We start from the raw sequence: 24148 nt of genomic DNA, 5'->3' as shown, positions 1-24148 counted from the left end.
GTTTAAATTATCCAATAAATGTTGTTCCACTTCACGATTGTGTCCCACTTGTTGTTGATTCTTGACAAAAAAATTAAATTTCATATCTTTATGTTTGAAGCCTGAAATGTGGCGAAAGGTTGCAAGATTCAAGGGGGCCGAATACTTTTGCAAGGCACTGTATTTAAAGGATGTAAGATTAGTCACCAATTTGTAAGGGCATACGTCACTATTTGTAAGATTGCCAACGGCCTCTGGTTGACAAGTACGCATTTGTCTTGCAGGTGTGGGACCAGTCGTCGGTGTGATAGGCGCTCCTCTCGGACACGCCGCTAACTCCAACCTGACTGATATTCGGCCATTAACGCCTGTAATACAGTCAACGCATCATCATTTGATCACAAACCTGCGTGCTTTTGAAGGAGAATCAATGGCAGGGAACACGCGAAGAGAATCTATTTTATGATAGGTTATCGGCGTTCATGTAAATAGTGCGGTGAGTTTTTATAAAAGGGAAAAGTTGGCCAGTAAAGTCTATTTTTTGTAAAATGAGTTTCTAAAGATGTCGCCACATGGATATCTTAAATTATATTCATGTTGGCGAGGAACAGGTTGAAACACTTTGCACATGAATTTATTGGAAATGAACAGGATGTAAAAATATGTTTTTCCCACATCGAACGTGAACTCTTTCTGGACTGTATCTCCTTTGATTTCCACTCATTGCACATAGCTTCAGTGATACAGTGCCGTGAGAAAAAATATTTGCCCTCTTAATTTTTTTAAAATGTATTTATCACACACAAGTCTTGGGGGCGCTGGAAGTCACTCGCAGCAGGGGGGTGCTGAGGATCTTTAGTTTTTCTCATCCAAAAACAGCCGTGTCGGTCCAAATTTGTGTTGTGTTCGCGCATTTTCTCCATATAAGGCGGGCATAATGGCAATACACACGCATGCTGGATAGTTAACATACCACTACTAGGCTACTACAAAGACAGCGTTCTATTCCACTTACAGTGTGTGTTGGAGTTTTTGTATTTGAAATAAAAGCACCCTGTATTATAATGCAAATCCCCGCAGCTAGATCGCACAATAACACATGAATACATTTAAAAACTAAAAGGGCCAATAAGCCTCGGTTTAACGCCCCATTTTCATTACACTAAAATAAATTGCACACGATTATCCAACAGCAACAACAAACAATAATTGGGCTACAATTCGGTCTGCAAAGAACGATTATTTTTTGTAATCGAATGCTTAATGGAATGATTATTCGATTAATCGGATAAATGTCACTTTTTTTCAATTACCTTAATTTACCTTGAAGTGGTTTTGGGCTTGTCGTAAGTAACAATGAAGACAAAATGGATAATTTTCTTCCAAAATATTATTTTATCACAGCTTTCTTACTTAACTGTAGTCTGCAATTGTATTGATTATCAAATTCGTCGGCAACTAATTTATTCATCGATTTTAATAATTAGTTGTCGCAGGCTTGATAAGACGCTACTTTAGGCTGTAAAATGTCCGAAAACTGGCAAAAATGGGAATTGTTGTTTTCCTAAGTAAAAGCAGATTTTTATGCATGTCCTACTTTGACTTAACAAAAAATATAATGAAGACATCTAATATTTACAACTGAGAAGCAGAGGTGGGTAGTAATGCGTTACATATACTCAGTTACATTTACCGTAATTTTCGGACTATAAGTCGCTACTTTTTTCCTTCATTTTGATGCCTGTGGCTTACAGTCCAGTGCGGCTTATTTGTTGATTTATTTAGGTCATAATTATGACATGACACTATCATGGGCATTACTGAATGCTTACGTCATAATGGCCTTATGCAAGTGTCATTCAGCAAATTATATCACTAACTCCATTCATGTCCAGCTTGGATCTTTTACATCCATTCAAAAGTGAGGTAATTTGCCGGATAGCACTAAATTACATCTGGTATCAGCATTCATTAATGCACAGGACAGTGTCAGGTCATAATTATTATCGTCTAAAGACAGTCTTATGGCGCCGTTGTCAAATAATGTGTTACCAAAAACCATAACTAGCAATCAAATGAAACAACTGGAACAGTGTCTGAAGAAATATTTAGCACAGAACATGAGTTTTGATTGTTATTCACATCTGTAGCACTGCAATGTATGCTAGGAGGCATGTTGGACGACAACAGTGTTGACAGCAGGTAGCAGCAGAGGTTGACTGTATCCCCTAAGGAATCAGTGATGGCCAAATGAAGTTTCTTGAAGCAATGAAGCTTTCAGGCCAACTGGTTCAAATAACGTGTTTCCGGTTAATATCTTTTGGTGTAAATATCCCATATCACAGTGAGGACAGCTGCGGCTTATAGTCCAGTGCGGCTTATCTATGAACAAATGCCGTTTTTGTGTCAAATTTGATGGGTGGCGGCTTATAGTCAGGTGCGCCTTATAGTGCGAAAATTAGGGTACTTGAGTAACTTTTTGAGAAAAATGTACTCCTAAGAGTAGTTTTAATAAGCCATACTTTTTACTTGAATATGAAGAAAAAAAACGCTACCCTTACTCTGCTATTTTGGGCTACACAAGAGTCGTGACATTTTTCCTCTTTATTCTACATATTAGATTTTTTTTTTTTTTTTGTGCTAGCGATGCTATTGCCAAGAGTAGCGCTACTATTTTCACCAATGAGATGTCAAAACAATAATCACGTCTCCATTACACCAATCAGACGCAAGCTTGCCATTCTATGATCACGCATCTTTAAAGCACCTTAACAAATGAAGTGTTTGAAATAGAGCGCTGCCCTCAACATGATTTAAAACTCTCAGTTTTTATTTGGCACCGATTGACCACGGAAAACCGGAGATTTGATCTTTTAATTTCATAATAGTAACTTTGAAGGAACTACAGTATTCACTTTTCAAACTCAGAACTATTTTCTCCACTAGAGGGCAGGGCACTCCTGCTCTTTGGACAAATAACGCTTCATGACTGTTTTTTTTTTGCTCTTTAATTTAATGATATATATATTTTTGTTATTTCTTTCGTTGAATGTGGTTATGTAATGGGTTATTTTACAGTATCATTACAACAACAGTTCATAGAGATATGTTTGTGCTGAGAAAAAAAAAAAAAAAAGCAAGAATAAGTTACTCAAAATGTTAGTCATTGCATGAGTAGTCTTTTCACTGGATGCTTTTTTTTCTTGTACTTTAGTACATTTTGGATGACTACTTTTACTTGAGTAATATTATTTAGAAGTAACGCTACTCTTACTTGAGTAAAATTTTTGGCTACTCTTTTGAGAAGTTATATGTATGTTATAATTTCAGGAATTTCGACAAGTTTAAGGTGATTGAGGTCCTAAACGATTAATTGGTTATCAAAGTAGTTGTCGATTAATTGTTGCACCTCTAGCTACAATTCAAGCATATCTTACCTGTTTCAAGACCAGAAAGGACAATCATCTTCATTTCCAACCTCGAATTGACTTTTAGAACATTTAGCTGTTTTTGGAAAGAAAAAAATCGCGAATTCGTTTTTTGTGCCATTAACGCCTCCACTGTCTGCCTCAGTCTTAACGTGACTCAGTAACTATTTTTTCAACATAAATATTTAATCCCCAAAGTATAAATACGCTATTGTTTCAATGTTTTACTTATTTTATTTAAACCTAAACTTTTTTTTTCTCCCCAACACCAGGGGGTGCTGCAACCCCATTTCCCGCCACTACAACTGTTTTAGATCATCAAACAAATTTTAATATCACACAGACGACCCAAGGATATATAAAAGGCAGTTTCTAAATGATAATTTTATTTACCAAGGAGGTGGGTGAAAATTAGTGGTTAAAGTGGGATTTGACAGATGGGGGAGTCCTAAAATTCGATGTCATAGTAGGGAAAATTACGTACATGACAACAAATAATTGTTTAAACTTTATTCTCAAAAGAGAAATACAGGCCAGATTAACAGGGCCTTTTTGGCCGAAAATGTTATTGCATGTAATTTACTTTACAGCAGGGGTGTCCAAACTTTTTGCAAAGGGGGCCAGATTTGGTGTGGTAAAAATGTGGGGGGCCGACCTTGGCTGACGTGCTTTACGTAGAACAATATATTAAAGCAAATTTTAGCAAGCCATTCCAGTGTGGCACATTTGCTTCATTTTTTTTTTTTTTTAATTAATAATTTCAACAATCTTGCAACTAGCCTTTGTGGCGTTCTCTTTCGACTCTCGGGCATTTGTGAAATAATGCTGCTGTGAAATTAAACTAGCTTCAAGTTGCTTCAATTTCTCGCAACTGTAATCTTGTCGTATATGTCAGATAGTCTTGTTTGGTATTATCGCCTAACATTGAAATCTTTAAAAACAGCGACTCTCTCTTTGCAAATGAGGCAGACACAGTTGTTGCGTATTTTGGTGAAGAAATAGTCCAATTTCCTTGAATCCTATCCTTGAAGCGTCGGCCGTCACAGTCAACTTTCTTTTTTTGTTGTTGTCGCCATGTTAGAAAATGGAAGTAACGGGTCACACGGGGTAATGTTGCTTAGCCCTTAAATACCTGCAACATGAAGCAATTATCAGAGAATCCCAAAATTTGAAAAATAAGGTCCTAATGAAACCTTTTTTTCAAATTTGTAAAAAAAAAAAAGAGTCAAAATTAATGTGTAATAAGCGCTCTAATATCTATAACCCATTCTAAATCATGATTTTTTTTTTTTCTCATGGAACCTGCAGATGCATGTGTTGACTTGCATCCATCATTTTTTTTTTTTTTCTTTCAAAAAGAAATATCAAAATTCTAAATCAGTCTCAAAATCATTAAATTTTAGGTGTATCAAATGTGATACATTTGGCAATAAAGGGTTAAAGTGCCGCTGCCTTTTAGTGGGTAAATGAGGATCAGCATTTCGTGTGTAAGCTACTTCATATGCTGGTTGCAGTACTGCTGAGCAATTTATTAAGTTTGTGTGCGGGCCAGACGTTATTGATTATATGACAGAGGCTGGGGGCCGGATGAAATTTGACCACGGGCGGCATTTGGCCCCCAGGCCGGACTTTGGACATGTCTGCTTTACAGTATATGAATTTAAAATTAAGACTTTGCCGGTAAAATGTTGTCTATAAAAGTTGTAAAGCAATGAAACAAACATAAAAAATGAATAAAATGAACAAAAAATATTTTTATAATGGGTCAAAATTTTCGAACAGATCCTGTGACTACCAATTTAGAGACTCATTTGCTTTGCTTAGCCAAAGCCACCTTAGAACAGAAGAAACAAGATGAATACGTTTTTTTTTCTTTTTTTCCCCCAAACCTAAGCTTTCAAAAGCGACAACAATTACCAAGCGAGAACCAAGGATTGAAGATGGTGAGCGGAGTTTCAGTTTGTCCCTCTAAAGACGCTAATTATACAACGCAGCCACAACCGGGCTTACCATATTCAATGGACGACGTCCTTGGCCAAAAGCATAGTTTTCCTACACAGCCCGATTTAGAATTCCCACAAAAAAAAACGCTCATTATTAACTAAAGATGCATCCTGATCGATCGGGTCCGATCACGTCATTTTCAAAGTATCGGAATTGGCAAAAAAATATCGGACATGCCTTTTTTTAATGTATATATATATTTTTAATTAAATTGTTTTCTAATTGTATTTAACGTTACAGACAAAATGTCTTACACTCATCCAGAGTCTTTAGTTTTGGCTTAAAGTAGGGCTATCAAATTTATCGCGTTAATGGCGGTAATTAATTTTTAAAAAATCACGTTAAAATATTTAACGCAATTAACACATGCGCTGCACGACCCACTCACGCATTGCCGCGTTCAATCTATAATGGCGTCGTTTTACCTATACAGTGGGAAGAACAAGTATTTGATACACTGCCAATGGGAAAACCCATTGGCAGTGTATCAAATACATGTTCTCCCCACTGTATATAGAGCTAAAAGGCAGTGCAAAATGAGTATAGTGAATTTTGGCAGTCTTTGGAGCCTTTTTTTAGTTGGCTAAAGCCTTAAAATCCCTCTCTCAACCATTACAAATATCGTGGGAAGCAATGTGGGAAAAAAAGGTAGTAGTTGATCTTTTTCTTAACACCCTATGTTATTTCCCAACGCAGAGAAGATATATCAGTTGGTGCCACTACGCACAGTCATGGTTGCACTTCCCATCATGCATTTGGGCAGAACAGTTAAATGGCTACAGTATCATTTACTGAAAGCTCAACAAATACACTAGATGGCAATATTTAGTCACAATATACAAAGTCACATTTATCCTTTAAGAATTACTGTATAAGTTTTTCTATCCGTGGATCCCTCTCACAGAAAGAATGTTAATAATGTAAATGCCATCTTGAGGATTTATTGTCATAATAAGCAAATACAGTACTTATGTACTGTATGTTGAATGTATATATACGTCCGAGTTTTATTTATTTTTTTCTTAATGCATTGCCAAAATGTGTATGATCGGGAAAAATTATCGGGAATGATTGGAATTGAATCGGGAGCAAAAAAAAAAAAAAAAAGCAATCGGATCGGGAAATATCGGGATCGGCAGATAATCAAACTAAAATGATCGGGATCAGATCGGGAGCAAAAAAACATGATCGGAACAACCCTATTCTTAATGTATGATTATAAATATTCTTGGCTGGAATATTCAGTCAAGAAGGATGAAAAAAACTCCTGTTTTGCCTGCCGCCGTTTTCAAACTCACTACGGGGAGGATTCGTTTCACAAGGGTGCGAGTGACTGGAAAAACTTACTAAACTATTTCCGCAGAACGCAAAAATCGGCATCTACTTCTCCACAGGAAAACATGCGCACTCACACATAGCTGGGATGCCTGTATTTACGAGCATGGACTAAGCTACTAACCGAGCATACATGTTGTAAGGTAATTTTTTTTTTCCGACACTGTGTTTCGGAGTCATCAACATGTTTTGCCCCCACCCCGCCACAAAAGTCAAACTCCAAAAATGCCTGAAATGGGCAGTTCATGCTAAACCTTCCAACATGGCAGAGTTCAAACAATTTCGCAAAAAAGACTGGTATAAAATTCTTTCACAACAATGTGCCTCATCACCAGTTATCACAAAAGCTGTATTTTAGTTACAGCTGCAATGTGTAGCAAACCCGTTGTTAGTTTCAAGGAAGCCATTACTGCACTTCTTCACTTAGGATCAAATAGGCTTGGATTTTTTTAGGGTGCCTTACTAAATTTTTCATTCAGGAACTGCTTTTTGTATTTCCTTGTCCCTGTGTGATATTAAACTTGTTTTGATGAGCTGAAACCTTTGTGTGTGATAAATACCGTAATTTTCAGACTATAAGCCTCACCCACCAAATTTGACACGAAAACAGCATTTGCTCATAGATAAGCCGTACTGGACTATAAGCCGCACCTGTCCTCACTCTATAATGGGATATTTACACCAAAAGATATAAGCCATAAGACAGTCAAAATTATGACATGACACGGTCATGAGCATTGTTTTTGACAGGTGTCATCCGGCAAATTATCTCTTTTGAATTGATGTAAAAGATTACATTACACTGCCGATTTTGCTGGTTTTCCCACTTCCAAGCCATGTAGAGGTCTGTAATTTGTATCATAAATTCTCTTCAACTGTGAGGGACGGAATCTAATACAAAAATCCAGAAAATCACATTGTATAATTTTTAAATAATAATTTTTTATTTAACTGCACGAAGTAAGTATTTGATACATTACCAACTAGTAAATATTTCGGCTCTTAGTTCTTTTTTAAGAACCCCTCCTGTTCTCCACTCATTACCGGAAGTAACTGCACCTGTTTGAACTTGTTACCTGTATAAAAGACACCTGTTCACATGCTCAAACAAACAAACTCCAACCTCTCCACAATGGCCAAGACCAAAGAGCTGTGTAAGGACATCAGGGAAAAAGCAAGCAGCTTGCTGAGAAGGTAACAACTGTTGGAGCGATTATTAGAAAATGGAAGAAGTTCAAGTTGACGGTCAATCTGCTCGTTCTGGGGCTCCATGCAAGATCTCACCTCGTGGGGCATCACTGATCATGAGGAAGGTGAGGGATCAGCCCAGAACTACAAGGCAGGACCTGGTCAATGACCTGAAGAGAGCTGGAACCACCGTCTCGAAGAAAACCATCGGAAACATTACGCCGTCATAGATTAAAGTCCTACGGCGCACGCAAGGTCCCGCTCCTGAAACCAGTGCATGTCCAGAAACGTCTGAAGTTTGCCACTGACCATCTGGATGATCCAGAGGAGCAATGGGAGAATGTCATGTGGTCGGATGAGACCAAAATTGAACTTTTTGGTCTAAACTCGGCTCGTCGTGTTTGGAGGAAAAAGAAGGATGAGTACAACCCCAAGAACCCCATCCCAACTGTGAAACATGGAGGAGGAAACATCATTTTTTGGGGCTGCTTCTCTGCCAAGGGTACAGGACGACTGCGCCGTATTGAGGGGAGGATGGATGGGGCTATGTATCGCCAGATCTTGGCTGACAACCTCCTTCCTTCAGTGAGAGCCCTGAAGATGGGTCGTGGCTGGGTCTTTCGGCATGACAACGACCCAAAGCACACAGCCAAGGCAACTTAAGAGTGGCTCCGTAAGAAGCATCTTAAGGTCCCGGAATGGCCTAGCTCGTCACCAGACCTGAACCCGATAGAAAATCTATGGAGGGAGCTGAAAGTCCGTGTTGCCCGGCAGCAGCCCCGAAACCTGAAGGCTCTGGAGAAGATCTGCATGGAGGAGTGGGCCAAAATCCCTGCTGGAGTGTGTGCAAACCTTGTCAAGGACTACAGGAAACGTTTGGTATCTGTAATAGCAAACATAGGTTTCTGTACCAAATATTAAGTTCGATTTTTGTGACGTATCAAATATTTATTTCATGCAATTAAATGCAAATTTATTATTTAAAAATCATACGTGATTTTTTTTTTTGTATTAGATTCCGTCTCTCACAGTTGTAGAGAACTTATGATACAAATTACAGACCTCTACATGCTTTGCAAGTGGGAAAACCAGCAAAATCGGCAGTGTATCAAATACTCGTTATCCCCACTGTATATGCACGTAAATTGAGTAGTGACATAAAAGTGACAAAACAAAAAAAATAGACCCTAGTAACGCCACTGGTAATAATATCCAGGAATTAGCCACCCAACATGGGGGCAGACATATCATTATTATTGTTATTTTTGCCATCAAGTGCAAGTATCACTGACTGCCTGTCCTTCCTTGCGGACATTATTAATACTCATTATCACATGCACCAGTAGTCTATACGTGTGGGTATACAGTAAATAAGGTCACAAAATGGCTACGTTTCTAAGCATGGGTTTTTTTTTGTATTCAAACATTATGGTCTGCGTTGTGAGAAGTTAGCTATTGTTTAAATATTTTGAGGAAATGAAGGTCTGTACATTTCTCACTTTTGAATGAATGTAAAAGATTCGGACTGGACATATATGGAGTTAATGACAACATTTGTCGGATGACACTTCATGACATCCGTCATAAGCAGTGGCGTTACCAGGATGCCAGGTGTGGGTGGGCATTAGTCTTACCTGAGGGGCAAAAAAAAAAAAAGCTACAATGCTCAAGTAGGTCGAAATCCAGCGTAGGGCTACTGCACCTAAAATCATGTTTTGTTTTCTCCTTGAGATAACCTGTTGTTGTGACAAAAGTTGATTTTCTTTGACTTATAACACATCCATAACTGAACAGTATGGACATGCAGGTGACAATGTTATTTTAGGTAACCTATTATGGGGTTTCGGTTTTATTATTATTTACTGTAGTTATTTTTTGCTCCGCAGCCCCTTTTGACAATTTCGACAATTTGACCCCCTTAGAATGCTTCAAAATGCACCAAAATCAGCAGGCAGGTTAAGACAGCTGCAATCTTTGATACAGTGTAAAGACAAATTCTAATTAGACTATGTAGCGCCCCCTAGCAGTCATTCTTTGTCCCGCCGACGCTTTGAGCCCTACTTTGACCCCCTCAGAATGATTCAAAACTCACCAAACTCAACAGCCAGGTGAACACTGGTGAAAACTTTGATAAAATGTAAAAAATAAAAATAGCGCCCCCTAGGAACAAAACCAACATTTCATTTGTATTTTTTTTAAGGTGAAAGAGGAGGTAACGCAAAGGTTAAAACTTAGAACACATCAGTAGCCTACTATATGAATGAGATACTATACACGGTGCCCAGACTGCCGTTATTACTACATCGTTTTCTTTGGGTGGGCTGAGCATGTCCGTGGGTGGGCACTGCCCCCCCAGTCATAAGTATTCATTAATGCCCATGACAGTGTCATGTCATAATTAGGACCGTCTTATCATGCTGCTGTTAAAGTGTTTAACTATTAACTCAAATAATTCAAGAAATAAGACGCATTGGACTATGAGCCTCAGGATTGAGAGAATCGTATCAGAAATGAGAGGGGGGGGGGGGGGGGGGGGGGGGAGCGGCGGCTTATAGTCCGAAAATTACGGTATGCAAAAACAAATCAAAATAGGAGGCAAATACCTTTTCACGGCACTGTAAGAACGTTGGCTTGTGCTGTTTTCCAAGCTCCGAGTGCTGCCTCATCTTCTCTTGTTGGTCCACAGCATCCTGTGTCTGTGCAGTGACACGTAGTAGACGTCAAAGGTGTTGTTTCGCTAGTGCCTGGTCGACCACCTCATCAAGTGAGCATGACGTACACTATTTAGAGCAGCTTGATTCCTTCTGCTTATTTTTTTTGTCAAACTTGGGTTCAGTAACCATACATGGATGTTTAAAGTTAAGATTTCCTTGATTTTTAGATATCAGAACATCATTAAAACATGATTAAAAGCTTTCTCCTGTGTCTTTTCAAAGAGGCTCGCACAAACACGGCTGGTTTGTCTAATTTATTTCTCCTTAAATTCTACAACCAAACGCTCTTGAAAGTAACATTTAAAAAAAAAAAATCCAACTTAACAAGGAGCAACTTGTCATTACAGGAAATGGCTCTATGTACAGCTACACACTGTTCAGACAGACAGCTTCAAAGTGCTTCTCCAACAGGAGGGAAACAGGTGAGGGAAACCCAACTAAAGCACAAGTAATCCCCTTGTGAGCCATCAGAACTAAAACAGCTTGGCACCCTTCTCCAAAGGGGGGGAAGATATGCACACAAACAGCCACCAGTTGCTACATTCTCATATACCCACACAAGGAAGTGTTCGGTGATGTCTGTAAAGATGTTTGTGGAAAAAACAATGAACACGCCAGCCCAGCTCCAAACAAAAATCTGAAAACTTTTTTCGTCAAAGTCCTTTGTTAAGTTTGTCTTTACTGTACTGAGAAGTAGAAATGAAAGTCAATGAGCAAGAAGGTGAACAAGGCGCAGTTGAGAACGGGAACCCTGAAAGCCAAAATCTCAAAGCAACTATACACAAGTGTACGTAATATGTTAGATATTACTAGTGAGTAGAGGTAGTGTTGATAGGTGAATGGAGAAAGTGTGTTTTTGTGTGTCGGGGCTTTGCGTTTTCGATTGTTGGTGGCTAATTTTGGACCTCTGTTGTGCGCGCTTGTGCATAGACTCGTCACTGCGCCGCCACAAGTGTGTCAAAAAACAACTGATTATCACGTGGCAGCTGAATTGTCAGAATCCCCAAAAAACTCTTGAAATGTAATAAATAAAATTGCCAAAAAAGGGGTTTGGGGGTCAAAATCTACAGCATCCAAGCAGGGCACCCTGCATTTCTATAATTTAAAAAAACAAAACAAAAAAAAAGTACTTAACATGTAAAATATAGGTACATTTCTGCATTCGCCCAAAAAGTTAAAAAAACAAAACTTTTTGGTGACTAATTTAATGAGACACTAGTCTCTGTTTCTATACATTTTGTACTTAAATGCTATAGCTGTATCTGAATATATTATAGTACTCTTCTATTTTACAAAATAACCGCCGTGTGCACGAGGTGGTCATTGAATGGCTGTCGGGCAGCAAGGACCTTTTTGTGAGCTCGGAGTCAAAAAAATAGAAGGGGCTTTTTCGGCTTGTCCGTTCCAAGGTGCAAAAAATGAAAACGGGCTAATTGGCAACTGTGAAGCATCAACATTGGCTCCCAGAAGGTTTTTCTTCCATGTCCTTCATCTTTGTAGATGGAGTTTGCTGCCAATAAAAGGGCCAGTTTAGCCAGATGACGAGATCTGAGATGATTTTTAAGTTGTCGTAAAAAGGCGGAAGAAACACGAGCCGCTGAACGTGGCTCCACCTTGAAACCAAACATCCATTTGGAAGCAAGACGTACCGACAAATATTACCTAAGCTCAATGAGAAGCTTTTGATAATTGTTCCTACGAATCCTTTTTAAGATCCTGCATCACATTCTTCCTTCTTGCGCTTCTTGATGGAAGCGGAACCCGCAGCGAGACTCCCACCCGCCGGGTGGAGGCGGCGGAAGTCCGTTCTCCCTTCTCGGCGCGGTCGACGGCGGGGGCTTCCTCCGATGCGTTCTAGTCCGCTTCTGCAGCACATACACACACAGTCACACACAGTCTAGGGGACATTCCGTGGCGTCGCCGTCGCCTCCGAGGCTCAGTTGGAGCTGGCCGCGATGGGCTTGTCGAGGGGTGACGGGCCGAGCCGGAGGCTGCCGTAGCAGCTCTTGCACACGCGGCTGGGCTCGAACAGCTGCTGGCTCGGCACCGGGATCTTCTGATCGCAGCAGCTGGCGCAGAACACGTTACCGCAGTTCCTGTGGGAGGACACGCCAAAGGTTACTGTTGGATTCTCTACAAACGCCAACATGTTAACACTCATTTGCCACATCGTTACATTGAACTGCATAGTGTTAGAGAAGCCCTCTAGAAATATTTCAACAAGGTGCCTCATAATATCGGAATCTATTTTATAGCACTATATACAGTGGGGCAAATAAGTATTTAGTCAACCACCAATTGTGTAAGTTAATCCTACTTGAAAAGATTAGAGAGGCAAACCTCAACCATGAGAGACAGAATGTGGAAAAAAAACAGAAAATCGCATTGTTTGATTTTTAAAGAACTTCTTTCCAAATTAGAGTGGAAAATAAGTATTTGGTCACTTACAAAGAAGCAAGATTTCTGGCAGTCAAAGAGGTCTAACTTCTTCTAACGAGGCTCCACTTATTACCTGTATTAATGGCACCTGTTTTAACTCATTATCGGTATAAAAGACACCTGTCCACAACCTCAGTCAGTCACACTCCAAACTCCACTATTAGAGGTGTGCAAAATTTCCGATTCTTAGATTATTCGCGATTCGGCCGTGGAAGATTCGAGAACGATTCACAAACATCCAAATTCCGATTATTGAAATATGCCAAGTAAAGCAGAAGTACAACACACTCAGTGCGCCGCGCGGTCTTCGGTACGCAATTAGGGACGGAGCGAGAGTAGCTAAACATCATGCTTTCTCATTACCCGGCCCCTCGGGTAACGCCAGTGCTCAACTCACGGCTCTAGCTCAACTCATGCCACAAGATAAAAAAAACAACAACATACCTGACTGCTGCCGAAAAGCTGCTACAAAGTACAGCCACATTATGTTACTGTAGATATCATTTATATAGGACTAGATGCAATATAGATTCGGTATCGTTAGCAGCACATCTACAAAAAGCTAGATACGGGCGTTAGTAACGGCCGCCATCTTAAAGCAGTACACTTCCCTGCAAGGTTGTTGTTGCGAACCTTCCAAGCGAACCTAATTAACTTTTTATCTAAAATACTCCTAAATCGGTAAAATATTGACTTGAATCTATCTTTAAAATAGTTTTAAAACTTTCACATGTTGAAAGTAGACAAAAATTATGGAATAACAGGAGCAATTTTAACAACTTTAACGGTTGATTCACAACATTAAATTAATTGAAAGTAATTTAAAGCTGCTGATACAGAATGGGGACTGGGGTTTTTTATTTACTGTTATTTTTGTATATTTGTTTACTGCTATATGTTAACTTGATACTGAAATAGTAGTTTGGTTTAGCCTGAGAGGATTTTTGAACAATTTTGGAACTAATGTACAAAACAATTAAAAAAAAAAAAAAAAAAGGTGGGGGGGTGCATCAATAAACGTTTTATAATCGAATCGGAGCCTCTGAATCGTAATCGAATCGTTAGGTGCCCAAAGAGTCCCAGCTCTATCCACTATGGCCAAGACCAAAGAGCTGTCGAAGGACATCAGAGACAAAATTGTAGACCTGCACCAGGCTGGTAAGACTGAATCTGCAATAGGTAAAACGCTTGGTATAAAGAAATCAACTGTGGGAGCAATTATTAGACAGTGGAAGACATACCAGACCACTGAAAATCTCCCTCGATCTGGGGCTCCATGCAAGATCTCACCCCGTGGCGTCAAAATGATAACAAGAACGGTGAGCAAAAATCCCAGAACCACACGGTGGGACCACAGTAACAAAGGCTACTATCAGTAACACAATGCGCCGCCAGGGACTCAAATTCTGCACTGCCAGACGTGTCCCCCTGCTGAAAAAAATACACGTCCAGGCCCGTCTGCGGTTCGCTAGAGAGCATTTGGATGATCCAGAAGAGGACTGGGAGAATGTGTTATGGTCAGATGAAACCAAAATAGAACTTTTTGGTTGAAACGCAGGTTCTCGTGTTTGGAGGAGAAAGAATACTGAATTGCATCCGAAGAACACCATACCCACTGTGAAGCATGGGGCATGCTTCGGGGCTGTTTTTCTGCACAGGGACCAGGACGACTGATCTGTGTAAAGCAGTGTTGTCCAAGCCATTCCACATAGGGCCGCAGTGGGTGCAGGTTTTTGTTCAAACCCGTCATGAGGACAACCTTTCACCAATCTGGTGTCTCACAAGTGTAATCAGTTGTTTGCAGTCAGGTGCTGCTTGTTTTAGCACAAACTTTATTGGTTAAACTGTCTGTGCTCGATTGGTAGGAACAAAAACCTGCACCCACTGCGGCCCTTGAGGACAGGTTTGGACACCCATGGTGTAAAGGAAAGAATGATGGGGGCCATGTATGGAGAGATTTTGAGTGAAAATCTCCTTCCATCAGCAAGGGCATTGAAGATGAGACGTGGCATGGTCTTTCAGCATGACAATGATCCCAAACACACAGCCAGGGCAACAAAGGAGTGGCTTTGTAAGAAGCATTTCAAGGTCCTGGAGTGGCCTAGCCAGTTTCCAGATTGTAACCCCATAGAAAATCTGTGGAGGGAGTTGAAAGTCCGTGTTGCCCAACGACAGCCCCAAAACATCACTGCTCTAGAGGAGATCTGCATGGAGGAACGGGCCAAAATACCAGCAACAGTGTGTGAAAAGCTTGTGAAGAGTTACAGAAAACGTTTGGCCTCCGTTATTGCCAACAAAGGGTACATAACAAAGTATTGAGATGAACTTTTGGTATTGACCAAATACTTATTTTCCACCATGATTTGCAAATAAATTCTTTCAAAATCAAACAATGTGATTTTCTTTTTTTCCCCCCCCACATTCTGTCTCTCATGGTTGAGGTTTACCCATGTTGACAATTACAGGCCTCTCTAATATTTTCAAGTGGACGAACTTGCACAATTAGTGGTTGACTAAATACTTATTTGCCCCGCTGTATTAAAGGAATCCACGGATACAAAGGCTTGTAATTATTAACTCATTTGCTTCCAAAAACCCATGAATAGGATCTATTTTTAATTGTTTCAGTGTCCCAAAAACGTATTTGTACGTCCTTTATGTTTTTTTTTCCCCACAAGAGACATCTCTAGGTTCTGATGCAACTTCGCTACAAAGCACAATGCCCAAAACGCATTTTAAAGCAATAAAACTGGCCACTGGAGGGCAGTGGCGCATTTGGTAAGAACTCATATAGAACCATGAAAGGAAGTGTAGTGAAGAAAAATAGCCAGGAAATGGAAGTTGGAAGAAGTGAGAAGCGTGAGAAAAATGTGGAGAACGATGGAAAACGAAAGGCAAACGACACTGGAGGAGTGTTTTGGAAAGAAAACGACACAATCGTCAAAGAAAGATTAAAAAAAAAAATCTTGATGGGACAGACTGTGATGAGGGAAAAGTTTACCCCATCTGCCAAGACAGCCGCGGCCACAACAGCATCATCTCTCAGTTCAATAGTTTAGTTATGTGTAAATAAATTGTTACTTTGCTATCAAAAGCTCTATTTGTCTGGTTGTTTGTTATTTTGTAGACCGAAAACATTATTCAGATGTTTGGGATTTCACAAAAGCAAAAAAAGCTGTGTTAAAGTCAAAGATACGTTTGAAATGTATGCTGTTACAAAAAGCCCAATTTCTCTGTTTTTTCATCAGAAATTTGAAAATTGCTCAAACTAAGCTATTTTCTAATGCTGATTTCTGAAAAATGGAAAAAGATATGAACCAACTTTTTTCCTGCTGAAAGAAGAGAATAATCTTTGTTTTGGTGGGTTCCATGTTTATATAGCAATAGAACAGAATTTTCTTCAGGCCTTGCAAAATCAGTCAAAATCCAGTAAAATGGCCGGGAGCGAAGGGCCTTGCTCCAGTGAAAATGGCTGGGAGTGAATGAGTTAATATTAATAGTATTTAACCCAGAAAAAGATGAACATACTCACAATCCTGCATCATAACTTAGAGAGAAAAATATAATTGCAATACCACGATACCATGAAACTGCAGTATTTTTGTTTAAAGTTATCATACCGTCAAAATCTCATACTGGCACATGCCTAGAAAACACATGTACTATTTGATATATTTTTCTTATTTCAAGTAGATTGTTTACTAGTTACATAGTGGAGAACCGATTTGCACATTTGCTTTGCAATTTTACAGTTTGGGTTCAAATCCAGGCCTCCCTGTGTGGGGTCATCAAGGTATCCCTATGCTGATGTGGGTTTTCGCTAGTGTTGCACCAGTGCCATTTTTTGGTGACTGATATGCTATCAGGTGATTTTGATACAATACATTTTTTTTTTTTTTAAGAAAATATACCATTACTTTCTTTTATAACTGAATGACTGCATACCCACTTGACAGTAAGGTCATTGCTATCATGGCCTGGTCAGACACTGCTCAACTAATTGACTGCCATTGATGCCGCCAGATGTCCAGTCCATTTGAAGTAGGAGGATTGACAGCGAATGGACAACACTTTCAATTATAGATTGGACTTCTAAGTAATACACTTATTGAAATTAACAGCTGACGGATGACTGAATACCACACGATTGGACGTCTACCTTTATCTTGCACAGTAACGGCACATTTTTCTTTGTACCGTATTTTTCGGACTATAAGTCGCACCTGAGTATAAGTCGCACCAACCATAAAATGCCCAATGAAGAGGGGGAAAAAAAACATACAAGTCGCACCGGAGTATAAGTCGGATTTTGGGGGGAAATTTACTTGATAAAATCCAGCACATAGAACAGATATTTCATCTTGAATGGCAATTTAAAATAAAAATACAACAATATAGAACAACAAGCTGAATAAGTGTACAGTATGATAATGTTACATGATGCATGAACAACGAAATGCGAACGTGGCCGGTATGTTAACGGAACATAGTCAGTTATTCAGATAACTATAGAATAAAGAACATGCTAACAAGTTTACCAAACCATCGGTGTCACTCCAAAATACCAAAATAACATGTGAAATGATATAATAATGTGTTAATATTTTCACACATAATTTCACTGAGTATAAGTCGCATCCCCAGCCAAACTATGAAAAAAAACTGCGACTTATAGTCCGAAAAATACGATACTACCCGATACCGATACTAGTGATATTAGCATCGGCAACACTAGCATCCTCCCAAAACCCTGCCGGTTGAATGGTGAGAGGCTTGGTGGGGCGGCATGCTGCCATGGGGTTTGCGATGATGATGGGGTGCGGTGGCAGCCCTCAGCCAATCATGGCAAAATTGCTTACAGCCAACAAATGAAAAGACAATTTCTGCGCAACACACGCAAGTCAAACTTCAAACTCAAGTGAAATTTCTCTTAGGAATTGCACACAAGGACAGAACAAAAGAGCAAACGGATGCAGTGAGGGGTATTGGGAGGAGGGTGAGGGATGAATTAGAACCACAGTGAACCCCCGCTGGATTGCAGTTCGCCTTTCGTGACCCTTTTATTACAGACAGTGGAATAATCAATGCAGATCTGAGTGAGAATTGCATATTTTGTGATAAAAGCAAAACATTGTTTGATATTCTGAATAATTTTACACCTCAAGCCATCTTAAATATATGCTTATATGCAGTACATACAAATATTGCATTGAGACTCAATTTTTTTTTTTTTTTTTTTTTTTTAGAAACATGAACATTAGGATAATTGTTGGATTCAACGGCATTAAAAAAATTCGTTACGGCTGCCACTTCAGTTCTAGAGTTCATCTTTAAATTTAGGCATTTTTAGGACAAGACCAACTGAGTGCAGATAGTGAAAATCCATGAACTAAATGACGATGAAAAAGCAAGGATCATGTATCCATAACCGTTTCCCACATGTTGGTTACCCCCAAAATCCCTCAAAATATAAAATGTTTTTTTTTCTTCATGAATTGAAAATACATATTTTTAAACTTTGTTGAGAAAAAAAAAACACATGAAAGTGTGTTGTTCCCTTGTATATAGAACTCAGCACAAAATAAATCTACTGTAGATTGTTTCTATACTTTAAATGTGCATTATACTGAACATCCGTGAAGTTGGCCCTCCATCAGATGCAAATTTATAGAAAAATTATGTCATTTGTTTGTGCTGCTATCATTTTTGAGATATTAACAATTCTTTTATAGGTCAACCAGCCCCCCATTTTGATTAAAAATGGTGTAAATTGTGTGTGCTGTAAAAATTTTCGTTTGTTCTAATGGTTTTTGAGATATTAATTTGGAGTGATGACGTCATGCAGCCCCCCATTTATTGCAAAATGGACCCAAAATGGTGCCATTCGCTTACGCTATGTTTGTACTGTAAAAAACTTTTGGATATGCTGCTATCGTTTTTAAGCTACAGGTAGTCCCGGGTTACGATGTACCTGACTTATGTGATTTCGACTTTATGACGGTTGTCTCATCCGCTGTTTTTTCCTCCAGTTTTTATTAAAGTCGCGTAAGTGTCATGTCCGCCACATCTCAGCATTGATGCAAGTATATTATTTTTAATTTTGTTATTTATTAGGCCTAATTCATGTAAATTGTTGATCTCTACAGTAATTGGTATGCATATCTGGTATTTCATTATACTAAAGTATATGTGCGGCCCGCTTTCCTTTGTCACACTCGGACTTGTTTGATGCCACGGCAGTGCTATTTTCTGTTAGTTTTGAGCGTTGCTTTCACATTGGGAAGCGTGGGTGAATGCTAGTTAACATTTCAAGAAGGCAGAGAAATGGCGCGGGCTCGGCGATGCCCACCCGTTAGCTCGCTATTAGCCCGCTAGCTTATTGAGCAGTGTTCGTTTTCACCGCTGGCCACTAATAGCTGCCGTTTTCCGTGTTGAATTGCCCAAGATTTGGACCTTATTTCCCTCGGTATTATTGAACAGCCATTGAGGTATGTTTTTGTAAGCAAATACCTGTATGTCTCTATTGCTTTATAGCATCTTGTACGCTCTTTGTCATTATTGTATTTTATTTTCTAATAGTGTGTTCACAGTTTGACATGACAAATTAATGAATGTCAGTTGGAAGAAGAATTATGGTGTGATCGGTGTTACCAGAGGGAAGTAATATCTAGCCATCTAATTTTTTACTTCGTTTTATTAATATGACGTATAATGCATGTTTTTGGATAGCTGGGTATTTAGGGGTACTTAAAGGGTTAATTCCGACCTACGCGGAAATTAGGGTTACAAAACTCGTTCGTAACCCAGGGACTACCTTTATTGAGATACAGTGGTACCTCTACATACGAAGTTAATTCGTTCGAGAACCTTGTTTGCAAGTCGAAATGGTCATATGTCGAGCAGGATTTTCCCATAAGAATACATCATAATTCCATTAATTCGTTCCACAGCCTGAAAACCTATACTAAATTCTTAATAAATACTGATGTTACTATTGCAAATATCAATTACAAAGAGCAAAACAAATACATTTTGAATAAAAATTGGAATAATAATAGTAATATTAATAATAATAATAATACCTGTAATAAGGTAACAAACCGGGTTCTAATGTGGCGGATGTGTTTTCGTGGTGTACCTGCAACTTGATAGAGTGAGCCTTTTTGGTTTCACTTTCACTTAGTTTACTTGCTGTGGGGGACACTAGGCATAAGTTGATGGAATAAATCATTGATTAGAAACCTGACGAAGCTGGTGCTGTTACCACAATAATAACTGCCACCTTAACTCATAAAGACTGGCGAACAGAGGAGGACTCCCTTGATAGACAGTCTACGGCTGTATTGTTGAGCCATATCACCGACGCGCACCCCACGCTCATATTTTTGTATCATATCCATCTTCATGTCAATGGTAAGCATCACTGTTTCCTTTTTTTCACCACCTGCACTAACATTCTTGGAACCCATATTGATTTCTGTCACAAGAAAATCCGGTGTGCGTCAGTCTTGTGGGAAAACAAAGTAAATGCGGCGCTGTTGTATATCGTCGTATTTCGAGCATGTTGTCGGATGTAAAAACAAATGGCGAGTCAAATTTTACGTCGGATGTCGAAAAAGTCATGTGTCGAAGCGATAGTATGTCGAGGTACCACTGTATTAAATTTCGGGTGAATGACGTCAACCGCAGCGCCTCCGTCGCGGCTGATGAAGCGTACCAACTCCCTCAATGACAAAGGGGTGTCCCAACAACTAGCGCAAACATAGCACACCCCTTTGGGTCCATTTTGCAGTAAATGGTGGGCTGCGAGTCACGTCATCACTCAAAATTTATATCACAAGCATGTTTATATAGAAGTTGTTTTTCATACAAACAAAACTTTAATGGGGAAAAAAAATGTATATGCATTAGTAAATTGGTTTAGAGCAAGTTATTGGGATAAAGTTATTTTTATATATAGCTTTATATATTTTTAAAATAGCTATATATAGCTTATATTTTTAAAAAATAGCTACAGTGCCTTGCAAAAGTATTCGGCCCCCTTGAACCTTGCAACCTTTCGCCACATTTCAGGCTTCAAACATAAAGATAAAAAATTTTAATTTTTTGTCAAGAATCAACAACAAGTGGGACACAATCGTGAAGTGGAACAAAATTTATTGGATAATTTAAACTTTTTTAACAAATAAAAAACTGAAAAGTGGGGCGTGCAATATTATTCGGCCCCCTTGCGTTAATACTTTGTAGCGCCACCTTTTGCTCCAATTACAGCTGCAAGTCGCTTGGGGTATGTTTGTATCAGTTTTGCACATCGAGAGACTGACATTCTTGCCCATTCTTCCTTGCAAAACAGCTCGAGCTCAGTGAGGTTGGATGGAGAGTGTTTGTGAACAGCAGTTTTCAGCTCTTTCCACAGATTCTCGATTGGATTCAGGTCTGGACTTTCACTTGGCCATTCTAACACCTGGATACGTTTATTTTTGAACCATTCCATTGTAGATTTGGCTTTATGTTTTGGATCATTGTCCTGTTGGAAGATAAATCTCCGTCCCAGTCTCAGGTCTTGTGCAGATACCAACAGGTTTTCTTCCAGAATGTTCCTGTATTTGGCTGCATCCATCTTCCCGTCTATTTTAACCATCTTCCCTGTCCCTGCTGAAGAAAAGCAGGCCCAAACCATGATGCTGCCACCACCATGTTTGACAGTGGGGATGGTGTGTTCAGGGTGATGAGCTGTGTTGCTTTTACGCCAAACATATCGTTTTGCATTGTGGCCAAAAAGTTCAATTTTGGTTTCATCTGACCAGAGCACCTTCTTCCAGATGTTTGGTGTGTCTCCCAGGTGGCTTGTGGCAAACTTTAAACGAGACTTTTTTATAGATATCTTTGAGAAATGGCTTTCTTCTTGCCACTCTTCCATAAAGGCCAGATTTGTGCAGTGTACGACTGATTGTTGTCCTATGGACAGACTCTCCCACCTCAGCTGTAGATCTCTGCAGTTCATCCAGAGTGATCATGGGCCTCTTGGCTGCATCTCTGATCAGTTTTCTCCTTGTTTGAGAAGAAAGTTTGGAAGGACGGCCGGGTCTTGGTAGATTTGCAGTGGTCTGATGCTCCTTCCATTTCAATATGATGGCTTGCACAGTGCTCCTTGAGATGTTTAAAGCTTGGGAAATCTTTTTGTATCCAAATCCGGCTTTAAACTTCTCCACAACAGTATCTCGGACCTGCCTGGTGTGTTCCTTGGTTTTCATAATGCTCTCTGCACTTTAAACAGAACCCTGAGACTATCACAGAGCAGGTGCATTCATACGGAGACTTGATTACACACAGGTGGATTCTATTTATCATCATCGGTCATTTAGGACAACATTGGATCATTCAGAGATCCTCACTGAACTTCTGGAGTGAGTTTGCTGCACTGAAAGTAAAGGGGCCGAATAATATTGCACGCCCCACTTTTCAGTTTTTTATTTGTTAAAAAAGTTTAAATTATCCAATAAATGTTGTTCCACTTCACGATTGTGTCCCACTTGTTGTTGATTCTTGACAAAAAAATTAAATTTCATATCTTTATGTTTGAAGCCTGAAATGTGGCGAAAGGTTGCAAGATTCAAGGGGGCCGAATACTTTTGCAAGGCACTGTATATATAGCTTATATATATATATTTTTTTTTTAATATTCTGAAATACAGTACATCCCCTACTATGAATGGGGGTTCACTGTAGAAGGAAGGGTGCAGCAATGCCAGGCTACGGTAGGGTGGGGTATAGTGCGGGTAGGGAGAGGAGGGAGGGTAGGCAGAGGAGCCGGATCTCACCAGACCTCCTGGACAGGCTGCCTGCCACTGTAGAGGAGAGGGGCAGACAATAGAGAAGAGCTGCCTCAACAGGAAGGACAACAACATGAAAACACTACATGAACAACTTAACACATGTATCGCTCATCTGTCACAGCCACTCTAGGACAATGTGGAATGTTTTGGAACATAAAACCGTTTGGAAGCACTGTATGGAGGTAGATTTGTGTCTTTATTATTCAATCAAAAAAAAGTCGCTTCAATCAAATAAAAAGTTGCTTCAATCAAAATATATATTTTCAATCGAAGAAAAAGACATCGGCATCTCACCGGAGTATGGTGCCCTGCTGCTTAATGTGATTCAACACGGCGAACTTCACCCGCTGCCCTGACGTGACAGTTGGCAATTTGGTTCCAACCGGAATGTCCGAGATGCGCCGGTATGGGAGTGGTCGGCAAGTGGCCCGACACTAGCCTGCCCATTAAGCGAGTGGACTACCGGCGAGTCGCCGGTGTCCTCGCCGGGAGCCCCATCGCTTCAGCTTTGGATGAGTGTCGTCTCACTCCCGGGCCGTCCACTCGATAGCTGGCCTCCGTGCCTGGGTGGTTATATCAGGGTCCGACCAGTGTGCCGCGACAGGGCAACGTACCGTCGCGGGTACTCCGGTGAGATGCCGATGTCACACCCCCGTACCGGTGCCCTATATTCGGCTTGGACTCTATATGGCTGGATGGAGCCCTGGTGGACATTATTCTTGCTTCATACTTTTATGCCATTGGCGTAGTCACCTGCCACTCAAACATGCCGGAAGTAGCGTTGAATTTGAATCTTTGTGTCAAAATGATTCAATCGGGAAAAAAAGTGCCTTCAAAACTTTTTCCATTTAAAAAAAAAAAGTGTGTTCAAAACACTTTCCACTTAAAAAAAAAAAAAAAAAAAGTTTAACACTTTTTGCTTTTCAAAAAAAGTCATACTTCAAAAAAAAAAATATTTCGAACAAAAAAAATATTTTTGCAAATGATTTTTTTCTTTGATTAAAAAAATTTTTTTGATTAAAGCAATTTTTATTGCGATTGAATGATTTAGACACAAATGTCCTACCCATAATATGGCTCAAACACAAAAAGGATTGCTTCAATCAAAGAAAACAGTTTGAATGAAAAATAAAGTGTTCAAATGCGAATTTCTGAGTCTCAAATATTTTTTCACATTCAAACCTTTTTTTCTACGATTGAATTTTTTAAAACTTTTGATTGAAGT

At 39.5% G+C, this 24148-nt stretch overlaps 2 protein-coding genes across 9 annotated transcripts in view; one reads left to right on the top strand and one right to left on the bottom strand.

Moving 5' to 3' along the window:
• Positions 1-4566, top strand: part of LOC130912906 (citron rho-interacting kinase) — a 120196-nt gene extending 115630 nt beyond the window's left edge. For all 7 annotated transcript variants that reach the window (XM_057831035.1, XM_057831034.1, XM_057831040.1 and 4 more), the window contains one exon: positions 264-4566. In XM_057831035.1, coding sequence (XP_057687018.1) covers positions 264-287 — 24 coding nt within the window. In that variant the 3' untranslated portion in view covers positions 288-4566. The remainder of the gene's footprint in view (positions 1-263) is intronic.
• Positions 4567-10581: 6015 nt separating this feature from the next.
• mtmr3 (myotubularin related protein 3) overlaps positions 10582-24148 on the bottom strand; it is a 47867-nt gene continuing 34300 nt past the window's right edge. Inside the window, exons 21-22 of one of the 2 annotated variants that reach the window (XM_057831047.1) lie at positions 22909-22935; positions 10582-12744 (exon numbers count right to left, since the gene is read on the bottom strand). In XM_057831047.1, the coding sequence (XP_057687030.1) occupies positions 12585-12744; positions 22909-22935 (187 nt within the window). In that variant the 3' untranslated portion in view covers positions 10582-12584. The remainder of the gene's footprint in view (positions 12745-22908; positions 22936-24148) is intronic. The other variant, XM_057831049.1, reaches the window with a different exon arrangement.

Source organism: Corythoichthys intestinalis, chromosome 3 (assembly GCF_030265065.1).
Source record: "Corythoichthys intestinalis isolate RoL2023-P3 chromosome 3, ASM3026506v1, whole genome shotgun sequence".
Taxonomy (NCBI): domain Eukaryota; kingdom Metazoa; phylum Chordata; class Actinopteri; order Syngnathiformes; family Syngnathidae; genus Corythoichthys; species Corythoichthys intestinalis.
The sequence above is the reverse complement of the archived record's forward strand: the minus strand, read 5'-3'. Positions and strand labels throughout refer to the sequence as shown.